At 46.0% G+C, this 17,476-nt stretch overlaps 1 protein-coding gene across 1 annotated transcript in view; it reads left to right on the forward strand.

Moving 5' to 3' along the window:
• shfl (shiftless antiviral inhibitor of ribosomal frameshifting) overlaps positions 1–17,476 on the forward strand; it is a 29,858-nt gene that overhangs the window by 2,235 nt on the left and 10,147 nt on the right. Inside the window, exons 3-6 of the mRNA XM_059992049.1 lie at positions 8,050–8,099; positions 8,515–8,562; positions 9,495–9,542; positions 15,984–16,124. Of these exons, the coding sequence (XP_059848032.1) occupies positions 8,050–8,099; positions 8,515–8,562; positions 9,495–9,542; positions 15,984–16,124 (287 nt within the window). The remainder of the gene's footprint in view (positions 1–8,049; positions 8,100–8,514; positions 8,563–9,494; positions 9,543–15,983; positions 16,125–17,476) is intronic.

Here is a 17,476-nt window from a genome sequence, read left to right on the forward strand (position 1 = left end):
AGTTCGAGCCCCAGCCAAGGCAGTGTGTTGTGTCTTTGAGCAAGGCACTCAACCACACACTGCTCCAGTCCACCCAGCTGAAAATGGGAACCAGCAAAATGCTGGGGGTTAACCTCGTGATAGACTGGCGTCCTATCTGGTGGGGGTCTCGTACTCTCAGTCGCTTCACGTCACAGAATCTGGCATAAGCACTGGCCTGATGAGCCTATAGGGCTTGGGACAGACTTTACTTCTAACTTTAATTCTATATATTAACAATTAATGTTGTTAGGGTAGCCTGGCTGTGTTGATAGGTCACATTCCAATTTCACTGCATAACGCAAATATGTTGTGTTATCTGCTGCTTCACCTCAAGCCGATACTTTTAAAATCTCAAAAATCTCTTGCGCTGTTGGGCTTTAAATATTTCTGTGATTGGATGGGGACTGTTGAGAAAGTCCAACAATTGGCACAGAGCTGCGTCACAGTTTCAGAGGTCCTGGTTCATTCCTGACCTCCAGGGCTGACCGTGTGGTTTTCATGCTCTGCCTGTGACTGAGGGTTTCCCCCAGGTACTCCAATTCCTCCCACATCCCATTGCAAGTTGGTGGGTTAATGGGCCCTGTAGATTTCTCCCAGTGTTGGGAGAGTCAGGGGAAGTCGATGGGCATGTTTGAGAAAATCCTCATTTTACAAACGATGCACTCACGGAGGAACAAGTGTTTAGGAGACTGTGAAGGATCTGCTGGACGCTGCCGTGTGAGGACTCAGTTCATGGCTGCATTTCTGACTAGTGAACTGCCCTGTTTAACTGTCTAGGACCTTGCTGTAACTTGAGGACAATTTTAGCTTACAAAGAACCAATGAGGAAAATGGGAAGGATGGGGATTCTCAGAGTTAGCATAGACACGATGGGCCAAATGGCGTCCTTAGATCATTAAAGATGTGTTTGTATTACTGATGGGAAGAGTAGTATTTATTGGAGAGACATTATGTGATTTATGGTACTATCATTTTTATTTAAAATGTTTTATGATTTTATGAAATGATCTTGTAAACGAAGAGGAAGTGAATGAAGTTCCCATTGGAAGGTGAGGCAAATGTGCTGACGTTTGTCCGTTCACAGTCAAAGTCAAAAGATGAATGTTGTGGTGTTGTTCTAGTGAGTAGTAGTGACAAAGGCAAGGACAAGGACAAGGACTCTGGGCCAACAATTCTATCTAAACCAACATCTAAGCACAGATAGGGTTGCAAGAAACTGCAGATGCTGGAATCTGGAGCAGAAAACAAACTACTGTCAAAACTTGGCAGGCTGAGGAGCAGCTGAAGACAGATACCTTGATCATAATCATCTTGATATCCATTAATTGCCTGCAGGTCTCTCAACCTTGTATCAAAGTTCAAGGTAAGTTTATTACCGAAGTACATATCACGGTATACTGAGATTCAGTGTTTTGCGGGCATTCACAACAGAGCAATTAAATATAATAGAGGCAAAGAAAAACTAGACTTATTGACTGACAATCAACCGATGTGTAAAGGGAGACAAACTGTGCTAGAACAATGAACAAATAAGTAAATAAATGATACTGAGAATGAGTTGTAGAGACATTGAAAGTGGGTTGTGGAATCAATTCAGTGTTGAGTGGGTGAAATTATCCACGCTGGTTCAGGAGCCTGATGGTTGAGGGGTAGTAACTGTTCCTGAAGCTGGTGGTGTGGGACCTGAGGCTCCTGTACCTCCTTCCTGAAGGAATCAGTTCAGAGTTGAGGTTATCCACACTGGTTCAGGAGCCTGATGGTTGAAGGGTAGTAACTGTTCCTGAAGCTGGTGGTGTGGGACCTGAGGCTCCTGTATCTCCTTCCCGATGACAGCAGTAAGAAGGGAATGATCTGGATGTGGGGTCCTGGATGATGGATGCTGCTTTCTTATTCGCTCTTATCAACTGCATGTTAGGGTGTGTGCATTTAGAAAAGTGCTTTGTTGGTCCCAAAATGTTTCAAAATCACCTAAACAATAAAAACTGTGGTAGAAAATGATTTTTCTATCTGCAATCTCCTGCTTTCTGTCTCTCATTACCCCCTGCAGGCCCAAGGACTGTTCAGTCATCTTAGTGGTAATCTGAATGATGCTTATACCTGTCCATTAACCCACCCAAACCAACGGCTCTTGCTCTCACCCAATATTGATTGGTTAAGCCGCACGGCATTCAGACCCAAACTAACCTGTATGACTCAGTCCTTCATCCAGCGGTCGAGCCTTTACGGCCTTTGAGATGATACTGATGTTGACTGATAGCGCTAAACAGTTCTTAAGCCCACGAGTTGCACTTAATTCCCTGAAGAACAGCTGGTGTGTGGATATTATCTGGGGGTTTCCATGGGTTAACATGAGAATCATGAGATGATGAGACTGCAGCCCTCAACAGTGTTATTATAGCATTATGCTCGTCAATAATATTTACTAACTTAACCTGGTAATACCTTTATCAGCATATGTTTACCTGCTGTTCTTGCACCTTGTAAAATGTTTGTGTGCGTGCGTGTGTGCATGTGTGTGCATGTGTGCGTGCGTGTGTGCATGTGTGTGCATGTGTGCGTGCGTGTGTGTGTGTGGTGGTGAGGGGAGGTAGGTAGTATATGTGGACACTTGTGTATATAGAGTGCTCCTGCAGGACTCCCAAAAAGATAACTTGCAGGTTGAGTTGATGGTAGCAAAGAGAAGTGCAACTTTAGCATTTGCTTTGAGAGGACAAAGCAAATCTTTATCTTTAATCTTTCAACATCCACCTGTTCATTCACTGGCAATGAACCTGGTATCGTTAGCTGTAAGAGTTAACACTACCTTCATGGGCCGTAGCTTTAAGAGTTTGCTGCAAAGGCAGTGAAACCAGCAGGAAAACTTGCAACTTATTAAACCATATAAAAAAGATTAACTTTATTTGTCATATTACACTGGGCCGTCAGAGATTCCCACCACCCAGGCCATTCTCTTGCTATTGCCGTCAGGTAGGAGGTACGAGAGCCTCAGGATTGCCAGCATCAGATTCAAGCACAGTTACTACCCCTCAGCCATCGGGTTCGTGAATAAAAAGCTATAATTACACACACTTGCCCATCCACTGAGGTGTTCCCACAAGCAGTGATCTCACTTTAAAGACTTTATTTCATTACCTCACGTTGTTGTTTTTTTATCGCTGTTTATTTATATTTGCATTTGCATAGTTTGCGGTCTTCTGCACTCTGGTTGATCTTCCGTTGATGCTGTTATAGTTACTATTCTGTAGATCTGCTGGGTGTGCCCACAGGAAAATGAATCTCAGGGTCGTACGTGGTGACGTACATGTACTTTGATAATAAAATTACTTTGAAGGAGATGTCGTCAATGGCCAGCACAGTCTGAGGATGTGTTAGGGTCAAACTGCAAGTGTCACAGTGCTTCCAGCACCAACATAGCATGCCCTCCACTTACTAACCCTAACCCGTACGTCTTTTGAATGTGGGAGGGAACTGGAGCCTCCAGAGCAAACTCAGGCAGCCATGGGGAGAACGTACAGGCCGCAGGGGGAGTTGAACCCTGGCCTTCTCATCGCTTACTCTGTGAAGTACTGTACTGATTGCTATGGTACCATGCTTTGAAAGGGACTGTGTTAGTGTGAATGCAGTGGAACCTGACAGTTCTCATATCTGATCCCGTAAGCTGTGTTGGAGTGATTGCAGTGCTGCACATAATCAAAGACAAATTCTAGTTTGTGTTTGAGTCCTAGAACTGGTTTATTATTGTCACATGTACCACGATACAGTGAAAAGCTTGTCTTACATCCTGTTCATACAGATCAAATCCTCAGTGCGCTGAGGAAGAAGAATAAGTTAAAACAATAACGATGTAGAATAAAGTGTAACAGCTACAGCAAATCAAATCAAATTCAAATTTAATTATCATTCAACCATACATGAATATAGCTGAACAAAACAGTGTTCCTTTGGGGCCATGGTGCAAAACTTACACAGCACATTTAAAATAGCAGGCAAAAAAACATACCCACCAAAAAACCCCATCAATACCAACCTGCCCTCACCTTACAAATTAGGAGAGGTTTACTAGAAGCACTAATCTACATACGTTTGGGATCAGAGAGGAAACCGGTGTACCCGGAGGTAACACAGACAAGTACAGGGAGAACATGCAAACTCCACGCAGGTCACAATTGAACCTGGGTCACTGGAGCAGAGAAGGGTGGCTCTACCAGCATGCCTTCATGAGGGGTGATTGATCTGTGCACCAGCTCCCTCTGTTGGTAGACGAGTAATATTGCTGTTGCAATAAAACTAAACCAGTTTGTTGTCATCTGCACAAGTGCACATATGCACAGGTGCCATGCAAAACTTCCCTGCAGCGGCATCACAGGCACATTCATAAGAAAAACTTAAACATAAATGGAAAGATAACTAGAAACCGAAACAGAAAGAACCCAGAATTAAAAAAAAAGATTATTTTAGTCCGAAGTGGTCATGGTTGTTGCTGAACTGCAGTGACTATGGTTTTTCAGATTCAAATCTGATTCAGATTTATTTATTGCACATACATGGAAACTTAAAGGGTAATGAGGCTTTCATGTTAACGACCAACTGGTTGGTTCGAGAACCAAATGTGGTGGTTTTGGACTTCAGGCTTCTGTAATCCCTGCTCGATGATAGTTGTGTAAAGGTGGCATAGTCCAGACGGTGGGCAGTTTTGATGATGGATTGCTTTCTTGAGAAAGCCCTTCCTGCAGATACTAAGATCAATTAACAGAGGGAAGGTGTTGGATTTCTAAATTTAATTTTAATGTCAAACAAAGAGTGACAGTAAGGCTTCTATTCTCCTTGGGGTTCTGGGTTATCTGTGGGTATCGTCAAGTCCGAGATTTGGAATTGAAATTGAGGTTATTGTCATGTGCATTGAAATACAGTGCAAGTCTTTTTGCGCGGCCATCCAGATTTATCATTCCATGCATAAGTACACTGAGGTAACAACATAGAAAAGAGAATTCATAAACAAGAGATTCTGCAGATGCTGGAAATCCAGGGTAACACATGCACAATGCCGGAGGGCAGGCAGCGTCTGCGGAAAGGAATAAGCAATTAATGTTTTGAGGTGAGCGCCTCCCTCAGGACTAGACAGGAAGGAGGAAGAACCCAGAACGAGAAGGTGGTTGGGGTGAAGGGGAAAGAGTACAAGCTGATAGGTGAGACCGAGCAAGGCAGGGACAAATAGGGCCAGGAGGGATGGACTGAGCTGCGCTCACAACTCTCTGAAATTTCTGGTGGTTTTGGCCATGCCAAATTGCAGATTGCTTTAGTGTCATCGCCACTCATAAAGTACAAGATTCTGCAGGTGCTGGAAATCCAGAGTAACACACACAAAATGCTGGAGGAACTCAGCAGGCCAGGAGCAGCTATGGAGAGGAATAAACAGTTTACATTTCGGGCCGAGACCCTTCACCAGGATTTAATGGATAGGGCAGAGGAGAAGGCACTTACCTTCAGAGGACGAGGGATTGCATATAAGTGTTGGGACATAATTGTGCAGCTGTGCAAAACATTGGTTAGACCACACTTGAAGTATTGTGTACATTTCCAGTTGCAACACTACACACAGGATGTGGTAGCAGAAGGAATTTACCGAGATACTTTTAAAGGAGACAGAAAAAGAGAGAGAGCACGTGTGTGAGTTGAAGAGGAACAGAGTAATAAAAAAAAGAACATACTTCCCCTCTCCCAGTTTGAAACTCCCCCACTAACCTGCACCCTCTAACCACCAAGCCCCTCCCTTCTAGCTGCCCTTTTTAACCCACTGCTCTAATCTTCCTTTGTAACCCACTCCCCTTTCTAATCTGCTTCACTTTCCCTCTCCCTCTCCTCTCCGTCTCACCCCCTTCTCTCCTCTCTCACCCACTCTCTCAGCCCCTGCCCCCTCTCCCCTCCCTTCTCTCCCCCTCTCCCACTTCCCTCCCCTTCTCTAGCCCTCTCACCCCTCTGCCCACCTTGCCCCTCCTCTCCCCTTCCCTCCCCTTCTCCAGTCCTTCACTCGCCCTCTCCCGCTCTATCTTCACTCTAGCCCCCTCTCCCCTTTCTTCCATCCCCTTTCTTCCATCCCCTTTCTGACTTCCCCTTTCTGCACTCCCCTTCTTTCCTCTTCTCTTCCCCTCCCCTTTCTCCCCTTTCCCCCTCTCCCTGTGTCCCCCTCTCCCCCTCCCCTTTCCTTCTCCCCATCCCCCTCCCCTTCTCCACTTCCCATCTCCCCCTTTCCACCCTCTCTTCCCCTTTCTCCCCCTCTCTCCTCCCTCTCCCCCTCTTTCTCTTTAGGTCAGGGGTGAGATTGGATAGGGTGGGCTTGTTTTCTCTGAAGCAAAGGAGGCTGACAGGCAACCTGACAGAACTATGGGCCGGAAGGATTGTCCAACTCCTTTTCCCAGGGTAATGGCAAGGTGGTGTGGATAAACATGGACGGCGTAAAGCTTGGCATAAACAAGATGGGCCGAATGGTCCATTCTGTGCTGTCTGACTGACACTATTACCTGGAGGCTGGGTCCATCCATGAGGTGGAATGGACCAGGGTCAGTGAGTGGACTCGAGGGGGCAAACCCTAAAGCCCTGCCTTGATGACATTTTAACAGGTCAGTATCTTCCAGTGCAGCTGATTAGCCAATTAACAGCAATTCAGATAGATTACAACTATAAAGAAATGAACCAATTACAATTACATTTACATCAAAATTATCTTAAACCATGAATGATTAACAACAATCAACATAAAATGAAGCAAGACCCTGTGCTTATCTTTTTGATTAGCAAACATAGTGAGGCTGAGAGAGCAGATGTGAAGCGTACCTGAGGCCTGAGTTCAGTCTGTCAGTGCTAATTCCATCAGTGGAGCGGAGTTTATGTACCTCTGACAGCCCCACCCACCCCGCCAACTCACCCCTGACTCCCTATATCCTAGTGCTGGTGTGGTCAGAGATGAGCCAACCTGTGAGGTAGACGTTGTTAGTGGTTTTATAAGAGAATTTTATCAAAAATAAAATATTGTGCATTCCTACTGCACCGTCCGACAGATTGGATCAGTGTATTTTACAGCCAAATTTTGAAGCTTAGATTCAACACAGGAAATGCGGCAGCAGGCTTTTGCGCAGCAAGATCCCGCTGTAAGTTAATTGCTCAGAAAATCCCTTTGTTGATATAGTCGAGAAGTCAATAGTGAACAAAAATTATGAAGAACTAAATTGAAAATTAAAAATTCTGGAAACACTTGGTGTCTTGGCTTTATCTTGTTAAACAAAGGAGTTCTTTGCGATTAAACTAAAAGGAAAACCTGCAGATGCTGGAAATCTGAAACAAAGACAGAAAATGCTGGAAACCTCCAACAGGTCAGGCAGGATGAAACAGAGTTAACATCAAAATCCCTTCATGAGAAATTTATCCTGAAATGTTAAGAATTTCACTCTGCAGAGGTGTCTCCTACTGAGTGTTTCGAGCATTTTCTGTTTATATTTTCTGGATATTTCTGACATCCAGCATCTTTTCTTTTAATTTTTCATCTAGTTCTGAAGAAATCTGTTTCTACAAAACAGTGTCAACAAGTCATTTGAATTTAACTTAGAATGTTTGTAGGGAATTGGTTTTGAAATTTATCAGAAAGGTGACACATGTATTCAAGTTCAAAGTTCAAAAAATTAATTATCAAAGTAGGTGTGTTACAGATTCCACACTGAGATTCACTTTCTTGCAGACATTCCGAGTAGAACGAAGAAATAGAATAGTCAATGGAGAATTGCACACAAAGATTGACAAATAGCCAATGTGCAAAAGAAGGCAAATTGCAGATAGAAGAAATCTAATAATAAAAAAATAAATAAATCAGTATTGGGAACGTGAGCTTCCGTGTCCTTGAAAGCTGAGCCCACAGGTTGCGGAATCAGGTCAGTGACATGGCCACCACTAATGGGAGACTAAACCCACGGGCTTCACACTGAGGTCTAGCTGGAGAGAACTGGACTTTAAAGAGGGTCTTTGCTTTACTTTTTGTAGGGTTGGATGCCGATGATAGGCAGGAGATAGAGGACGATGCAGTAATCAAGGTAAACTGGACCTGCATATTTTCTGTTAAAGTTTCGGAGGCTTTGCAGGTGAGTTGGTCAGCCGGTAAATGACATGGGCCAAGAGGGACCGAGATCAACTTGGGCCACGTTTGCTGGAGCAGCGGGCTGTTCTGGCCCAGCTCAAGCTCACCGCTGAAGGCAAATTGTGATATATTGTTGGGCGATGGGACAAGAAGATTGGGAGAACAAGTTTGTGCCATAATTTCACAAATGGAGGTGCAGGATTGAAGAGAACGAAAGGTCCCTCCTGTTGCTTGTGCTGGTACAGCAGTGGATTTTATGAAGACTGAAGAGAGTTAAGCTCCGCTCCTGTTCTCACAGTAGTTGTTTTTGAAAATCTGTTTGGTAGACAGCTGGATGAAGCGCAGCCACTGATACTGGTTCTTTTCATCAGGCAGTTATTGAGAAGCTTCAGGATGAAGAGAACAAGGCAAAGACCAAGGTGAGTTCAGAATCTGGGAACTGGGAGCAGGAGGTGAACTTCAGGCCCCATCTCTCAGATATTCCTGGTGACTCAATTAAATCCTGACTCGCACAGAATGACCCCTTACAAACACTGATGGACACAAACTGATCTCCCTGTCACTGCTGACAAGTTGGATAGTCCCTTGTAATAAGTGATACACACAAAGCAACTCTTTGCAAATGCCGACTTATACACAAGGTGAGCCTGTCTCTTGCCCCCACTCTCCCTCCCACTCTCCCTCTCCCTCACCCTCCCTCCTCTCCCTTCCTCCTCTCCATTCCTCCTCCTCTCAACCCCATCCCCTATCCTCCCTGCACCCTCTCCCCACCTCCTCTCTCCACCTCTCCTTCCCCCTCTTTCACTTCTCCCCCACTCTCCCCACTCTCCCCCTCTCCCCCACTCCCCACTTTCCCCCCTCTCCCCACTCTCACCCCTCTCTCACCCTCTCTCTTCCCCTCTTCCTCCCGTCTCTCACCCCTTCCCTCTCCCTCCTCTCCCCCTCTCTCCCCATCCCCTCCCCTCTCTTTCTCCCCACGCCCTCTCCACCTCTCACCCCCTCTCACCCTGCTGCCTCTCCCCATCCCTCTCCCTGCTTCCTGCCCTCTCCCACTCTCTCTCCCCCTCTCCCCTCCTCTTCCCCTCCCCTTCCTGCCTCTCTCCCTCCTCTCCCCCTATCTTTCACTCCCCCTTTCTCCCCACTCTCTCCACCTCCTCCCTTCCTCGCTCTCTCCCTCCCTCCCTCTCTTTCTCCCTCTTCTCTTACTCTCCTCTCTCACCCTTCTCTCTCACCCCTCCCTCCCCCCTCCCTTTCTTCATGAACACATTCCAGGTGATTCCTGTTAGCACGGACACATTCCAGGTAGACAGCTGGATGAAGCGCAGCCACTGATACTGGTTCTTTTCATCAGGCAGTTATTGAGAAGCTTCAGGATGAAGAGAACAAGGCAGAGCCCAAGGTGAGTTCAGAATCTGGGACCTGGGAGCAGGAGGTGAACTTCAGGCCCCATCTCTCAGATATTCCTGGTGTCTCCTGTAAATCCTGACTCGCACAGAATGACCCCTTGCAAACACTGATGGACACAAAGTGACCTCCCTGTCGATGCTGACTCATGTTGGATAGTCCCTTGTAATAAATGCTCTCTGGTTGTAGACTCCCCACTATAGGAAGCATCATCTCTACTCTAACTGATTCTGCAGATGCTAGAAATCCAGTCTAACACATATACTTCTTTCTGGAACCCATTCCCCACCACCACCACTCTCGTCTGTCTAGTGGAACTTGTCCTCACTCTCAATAATTTCTCCTTCGGCTCCTCCTTCCTTCAAACAAAAGGCGTAGCCATGGGCATTCGCATGGGTCTCAGCTATGCCTGCCTTTTGTCGGCTATGTGAAACTGTCTATGTTCCAAGCCTACACCGGTATCACTCCCAACTTTTCCTACGCTACATTGACGACTGTGTTGGTGCTACTTCCTGCATCCATGCAGAGCTTGTCCACTTCATCAACTTTGTCTCCAACGTCCACCCTGCCCTCAAATTCACCTGCTCCATTTCCGACACCTCCCTCCCCCTTATCAATCTCTGGAGACAGTTTATCTACTGATACCTTTTATAAACTCACTGATTCTCACAGCTACTTGGACTATTCCTCTTCCCACCCTGTTACTTGCAAAAGTGCCATCCCCTTCTCTCGATTCCTCCGTCTCTGCCGCATCTGCTCTCAGGATGAGGCTTTTCATTCCAGATCTAATGAGATGTCCTCCTTCTTCAACAAAAGGGGTTTTCATTCCTCCACTATCAATGCTGCCTTCACTTATGTCTCTTCCATTTCACACACGTCTGCCTTCTCCCTATTCACCAAGGTTCCTCTTGTCCTCACCTGCCACCCCACCAGCCTCCGCATCCAGCTCATAATGCTCCAAAATTTCTGCCATCTCCAGTGGGATCCCACCACCAAGCACATCTTTCCCTCCCCACCCCCCACTTTCCACAGGGATCGCTCCCTAAGTGACTCCCTTGTCCATTCATCCCTCCCCACTGATCTCCCTCCTGGTATTTATCCTTGCAAGTGGAACAAGTACCACATATGCCCAACATCTCCTCCTTCAGGGCCTCAAATAGTCCTTCCAGGTGAGGTGATACTTTATGAGTCAATTAGGGTCATTAAACACTCCCCCTGACTCCGTAAACCCACTCTCCCCGACACCATATACACGTTCCCCTGACACCGTATACACGTTCCCCCGACACCGTATACATGTTCCCCCGACACCATATACACACTCCCCCAACTCCATATACACACTCCCCCTGACTCCGTATACACGTCCCCGACACCGTATATACACTCCCCACGACACCGTATACATGTTCCCCTGACACCGTATACATGTTCCCCTGACACCGTATACAGATTCCCCTGACACCGTATACACACTCTCCCTGACACCGTATACACACTGGTACACTCCCCCTGACTCTGTATACACATTCCCCTGACACCGTATACACACTCCCCCTGACTCCATATACACGTTCCCCCTGACTCCGTATACACGTTTCCCCGACACCAATTAAACACTCTCCCTGACTCTGTATGCACGTTCCCCCTGACTCCGTATACACATTCCCCCGACACCATATACACACACTCCCCCTGACTCCATATACGCATTCCCCCTGACTCCGTATACACACTGGTACACTGCCCCTGACACCATATACACACTACCCCTGACTCTGTATACACACTCCCCCTGACTCCATATACACACTCCTCCTGACTTCATATACACGTTCCCCCTGACTCCGTATACATGTTTCCCCGACTCCAACTAAACACTCTCCCTGACTCCGTATACACGTTCCCCCTGACTCCGTATACACGTTCCCCCGACACCATATGCTCACTCCCCCTGACTCTGTATACACACTGGTACACTGCCCCAACACCATATACACACTACCCCTGACTCTGTATACACACTCCCCCTGACACCATATACACACTACCCCTGACTCTGTAAAACTTGTCTTCTGTATTGCCCATACAGATTAATTCATTACAACTGTGTATTGAGATAAATACTGACCCCCTCCTGGTAACCCCCTGTAAATATGGGCGTACTCGAGGTAACTTTATGTAAATACTAACACATTCTTGACATAGCTAAGTGACCTCATGTAAATACTGTCAAGTTCCTGGAGATCTCTATGTATCTGACATACTCCAATTTGAACACTGATATATACTCAAAGGTCACATTACTAGTACACCTGCTCATTAATGCAAATCAGAGACAGAATCAGGTTTAATATTACCAACAGATGTCATGAAATTTGTTAACTTTTTGCACTGCAATACATAATAATGTAGAAAAAAAACTGTCTAAAAAAAATCTAATCAGCTAACCGCATGGCAGCAACAATGCATAAAAGCATGCAGACATGGTCAAGAGGTTCAGTTGTTGTTCAAACCAGACATCAGAATGGAGAGGAAATGTGATCCAAATGACTTTGATCGTGGAATGATTGTTGGTGCCAGAAGGGGTGGTTTGAGTATCTCAACAACTGATGATCAACTGGGATTTTCACACACAACGTTGTCTAGAGTTTACAGAGAATGGTGTGAGAAACACAAAACAGTGAGTGACACTTCTGTGGTCAAAGTTGCCTTGTTAATAAGACACAGGAGCAGAATTAGGCCATTCTGTCCATTCCATCATGGCTGATCCCAGATTCTGCTCAACTCCATACAGCTGCCTTCTCGTCATATCCTCTTCACTATTCTCTGGCTAAAAACAAATTCCTCCTTAACTCTGTTCTAAAAGTTCACCGCTCAATTTTGAGCCTGTGCCCTCTAGTTCTGGATACTTTACCCATATCTTCTCCACATCCATCCTATCTAGTCCTTTCAACATTTGGTTGGTTTCAATGAGATACCCACGTATTCTTCTAAATTCCAGTGAGTACAGTCCCAAAGTCATTAAGGAAGAAACATTTAGAAAGGAGGGGTTCATTAGACAGATGCATCATGGATTCAGAAAGGGCAAGTCCTGTTTGACAAATGTACTGGAGTTCTTTGAGGACATAATGAGTGCAGTGGATAGAGGGGAACAGGTGGATGTCGTATACTTGGATTTCCAGAAGGTGTTCGATAAGGTGCCGCACAAGAGTCTTATAAATATGATACAGATGCATGGAGTCGGAGGAAGTGTATTGGCATGGATAGTGGATTGGTTAACCAATAGGAGGCAGAGAGTTGGTATAAATGGGTGTTTCTCCGGTTGGCAGTCAGTGGTGAGTGGGGTGCCGCAGGGGTCGGTGCTGGGCCCGCAGCTGTTCACCATTTACATTGATGATTTGGAAGAGGGGACTGAGTGTAGTGAGGCAAAATTTGCTGATGACACTAAACTGAGTGGAAAAGCAAATTATACAGAGGATGTGGAGAGTCTGCAGAGGGATATAGATAGGCTAAGTGAGTGGGCCAAGGTCTGGCAGATGGAATACAATGTTGGTAAATGTGCAATCATCCACTTTGGAAGGAATAATAGAAGAGCAGATTATTATTTAAACGGTGAAAGATCGCAGCATGCTGTTGTGCAGAGGGACTTGGGAGTGCTTGTTCATGAATTGCAAAAAGTTGGCTTGCAGGTACAACAGGTTATTAAGAAGCCAAATGGAATGTTGGCCTTCATTGCCAGAGGGATTGAATTCAAGAGCAGGGAGGTTATGCTGCAACTATACAGGGTACTGGTGAGGCTGCACCTGGAGTACTGTGTGCAGTTCTGGTCTCCATACTTGAGGAAGGATATACTGGCTTTGGAGGCAGTGCAGATGAGGTTCACCAGGTTGATTCCAGGGATGAGGGGGTTAACCTATAAGGAGCGATTGAGTCGTCTGGGTCTATACTTTCTGGAATTCAGAAGAATGAGAGGGGATCTTATAGAAACATACAACATTTTGAAAGGGATAGATAAGATAGAAGTAGGAAAGTTGTTTCTATTGGTAGGTGAGACTAGAACTAGGGGACATTGCCTCAAGATTCAGGGGAGAAGATTTAGGACCGAGATGAGGAGAAACTGTTTTTCCCAGAGAGTGGTGAATCTGTGGAATTCTCTACCCAGGGAAGCAATTGAGGCTTCTTTACTCAATATATTTAAGATGCAGTTAGAAAGGTTTTTACATAGTAAGGGAATTAAGGGTTATGGGGGAAAAGGCAGTTAGACTGAGCAGGAGATACGGACAGATCAGCCATGATCTTATTGAATGGCGGGGCAGGCTCAATGAGCCGGATGGCCTACTCCTGCTCCTATTTCTTATGTTCTTATGCAAAGTTGCCAAGCGTGTCTCATATGTTAACCCCTTCATTCCCAGAATAATCCTCTTGAATCTCCTCTGGACTCTCTCCAATGACAACACATCCTTTCTGAGATATAGGGTCCAAAAATGTTGGCAATACTCCAAGCGCGGCCTGGGGCAAGTGTCTTATAAAGGCTCAGCGTTATCTCCTTGCTTTTATATTCTTTTCCCCTTGAAATAAATGCCAAAATTGCATTTGCCTGCTTTACCACAGACTCAACCTGTAAAGTAACCTCCTGGGAGTTTTGCCCGAGGACTTCTAAGTCCCCTTGGGCTGCTGATGTTTGAACCTTCTTTCCCATTTAGATAATAGTCTGCAGTATTGTTCCTTTTACCAAAAAGGAACACATTTATCATACATTTCCCAACATGGCATTCCATCTGCCACTTTTTTGCCCATTTTTCAATTTGTCTAAGTCCTGCTGCAATCGCGTTGCTTCCTCAGCACTTATCTTCGTATCATCGGCAAACTTTGCCACAAAGCCATCAATTCCGTTATCTAAATCATTGACAAACAATGTGAAAAGTAACGGTCCCAATACTGACCCCTAAGGAACACTAGTCACTGGCAGCCAACCAGAAAAGGCCCCCTTTATTCCCACTGGCTGCCTCCTGCCTGTCAGCACTTCCTCTATCCATGCCAGTATTTTTCTGTGATGCCATAGAACTTTATCTTGTTAATCAGCCTCATGTCTGATACCTTATCAGATAGTTCCTGAAAATTGGTCAGTACTTTCTTTTGCCGTCCTCCCTTAAAGAGTGGAGTGACATTTGCAATCTTCCGGTCCTCTGGAACCAGGCCAGAATCAAATGATTCTTGAAAGATCATGACCAATGCATCCATTATCTCTTTAGCAACCTCTCCCAGCATTTTGGGATGTAGTCCATCTGGTCCAGGTGACTTATCCACCTTAAGACCTTTGATTTTGCCTAATACTTTTTCCTTTGTAATAGCAATGGCACTCACTCCTGCTCCCTGACACTCACGGACCTCTCGCACACAGCTGGTGTCTTCCATAGTAAAGACTGAGCAAAGTACTTAATAAGTTCATCTGCCATTTCTTTGTCCCCCATTACTACCTCATCAGCATCATTTTCCAGTGGTCCAATATCAACTCTCACCTCCCTTTTACTCTTTATATAACTGAACAAACTTTTAATATCCTGTTTTATATTATTGGCTAGTATGCCCTCATATTTCATCTTTTCCCTTGTTATAGCTTTTTTAGTTGCCTTTTGTTGGATTTTAAAAGGTTCTCGATCATCCAACATCCCACTCACTTTTGCTACCTTAGATGCCCTTTCTTTTGGCTTTTATGCAGTCCTTAACTTCCCTTGTCAGCCATGGTTGCCTAGCCCTGCCATTTGAAAGCTGCTTCTTCTGTGGGACGTATCTACCCTGTGCTTTGTGAACTATTTCTAGAAACATCAGCCTTCCCTGCTCTGCCATCATCCCCGCCAGTATCCTCCTCCAATCTACCTGGGCAAGCTCCTCTCTCAGTGGGTGTAAGACTTACAGAGAAAGTGCAGTGCAGACGGGTAACAAGGTGCAAGTCCATCATGAGATAGACCATGAAGTCAAGAAACCAACTTCTACATGGTTGAACCAGGACAAGCTATTGGTGACATTCACTCCTCGGAACTTAAAGCTCTCAGCTCTCTTGAGAGAGGTCAGAGGAGAATGGCTGGTTCGAGCTGACTGTAAGGTGATGGTAACTGAAATAACCATGCATTATAACAGTGGTTTGTAGAGGAGCATCTCTGAATGCACAACACGCCAAACTTTGACGTGGATGGGCTATGGCAGCAGAAGGCCATGGATATACGGGATGTATCTAATAAAGAAGACACTGAGTGTATTCCTGGTGACTAGTTGGTAGGTATGAACTCTCATCTAGTGACACCCGGCAAAAGCCCTTCAGTAACACCACGTATGGCCTGCTGAGGCAGTTGGCAGGCAAAATGAATTGTTTTGGACAGAGGTTGCAGCACTTGTTGAAATCTTGTTTTCCTCTTGTCCCTGCTGCCGTATCCAGAAAATCGTGTCGGAGTTGACGGTGAAGAACTTGGCGAAGTTTAACTTGGCGAATGTGAGTTCAGTTCCACACGAGGACCGGCAGTTCTCCTGTAGCCAGTGTGACAGGTTTTGGTGGAGGAGAGTTCCTGCAAGGAAACAGGTAGGGACCAAGGGACTTTTGCTGGCCACTGTCTGTGCTCCTGGGTAAAGTCTGAACCATCAACCATCTTGTGTAAACTTCAAGGTGATCTCTCAAGTGACAATTGTTTAATACTGTCAGAGGTACTGAGCTACAGTGAAAAGCTTAGTTTTGCATGCCGTGCACACATCATTCATCACAGCAGCGCATCGTTGTAGTACGAGGCGAACGGCAAAACAGAACAAAGAATGAAGTGTAAGACTTACAGAGGAAGTGCAGTGCAGGCAGAGGATGAGGTGCAAGGCCATCATGAGGTAGATCACGAGGTCAAGAAACCAGCTTCTACGTGGTTGAACCAGGACAGGTTATTGGTGAGGTTCACTCCTAGGGGCTTGAAGCTCTCAGCTCTCTTGACTGTTGATGTAAATGGAGCAGGTGCACAGCCTCCCTGCCCCTGATAAGCTTGCCAACAACTCTGGGTTTAAATACAGGACATAGATTTAGGGCAAGGCTTAGGAGATTAGAAGGGGGTGTGAGAGGGAGCCCGGAAGACACCGCTGGATAAAATGGTGGAAGAAAAGTCTCTGACGGTATTTAGGAAGCATCCAGATGACATTTCTGAGTCAACATAAATGTAATGGGCCAAGGAGTTGGTGATAATTACAGTCGGGGGTCTCTTGGTGTTGGGTGGGGTAAGAGGGGAGGGTCCCAGTGACTGGGGTGTCTGGAGAGGGAAAGGGAATAGGCAGCCACGGGTGAGTACCCCTGTGGCCGCTCCCCTCAATAATAAATATACTGCTTTTGATACTGTTGGGGTGGGTGGTGGGGAAATGACCTCCCAGGGAAAAGCTACAGCAAGCAGGACTCTGGCACTGGGTCTGGAGCTGTGGCTCAGAATGGAAGGGGAGGGGAGAGAACAGGTGAGCTGTACTGATGGGGGATTTGTTGGTTAGGGGAAGAGAAAGGAGGTTCTGTGAATGAGAACGCGATTACTGGATGGTTTGTTGCTCCCCAGGTGAGAGGATCAGGGATGTCTCGGATCGAGTCCACAACATTCTTAAGTGGGAGGGTGAGCAGCCAGAGGCTGTGGTCCATGTCAGTACCAGTAACGCAGATATGTTGGGCGATGGGGTCCGGCAAAGGGAGTTTGGGAACTAGGTGCTAAGTTAAAGGGCAGGGCCTCCTGGGTTGAGGTCTCAGGACTTACTCGTGTCACGTGCTACATGCTACTGAGGCCAGAAGTAGGAAGGTCATGCAGTTGAACACGTTGCTGAGGGGTTGCTGCAGGAGGGAGGGCTTCAGATTTTTGGATCATTGGGCTTTCTTCCAGAGCCCAGTACAGAAGGGACAGTTTGCACCTGGACTCGGTGGGG

The sequence above is a fragment of the Hypanus sabinus genome, chromosome 16 (assembly GCF_030144855.1).
Source record: "Hypanus sabinus isolate sHypSab1 chromosome 16, sHypSab1.hap1, whole genome shotgun sequence".
Classification (NCBI taxonomy): Eukaryota; Metazoa; Chordata; class Chondrichthyes; order Myliobatiformes; family Dasyatidae; genus Hypanus; species Hypanus sabinus.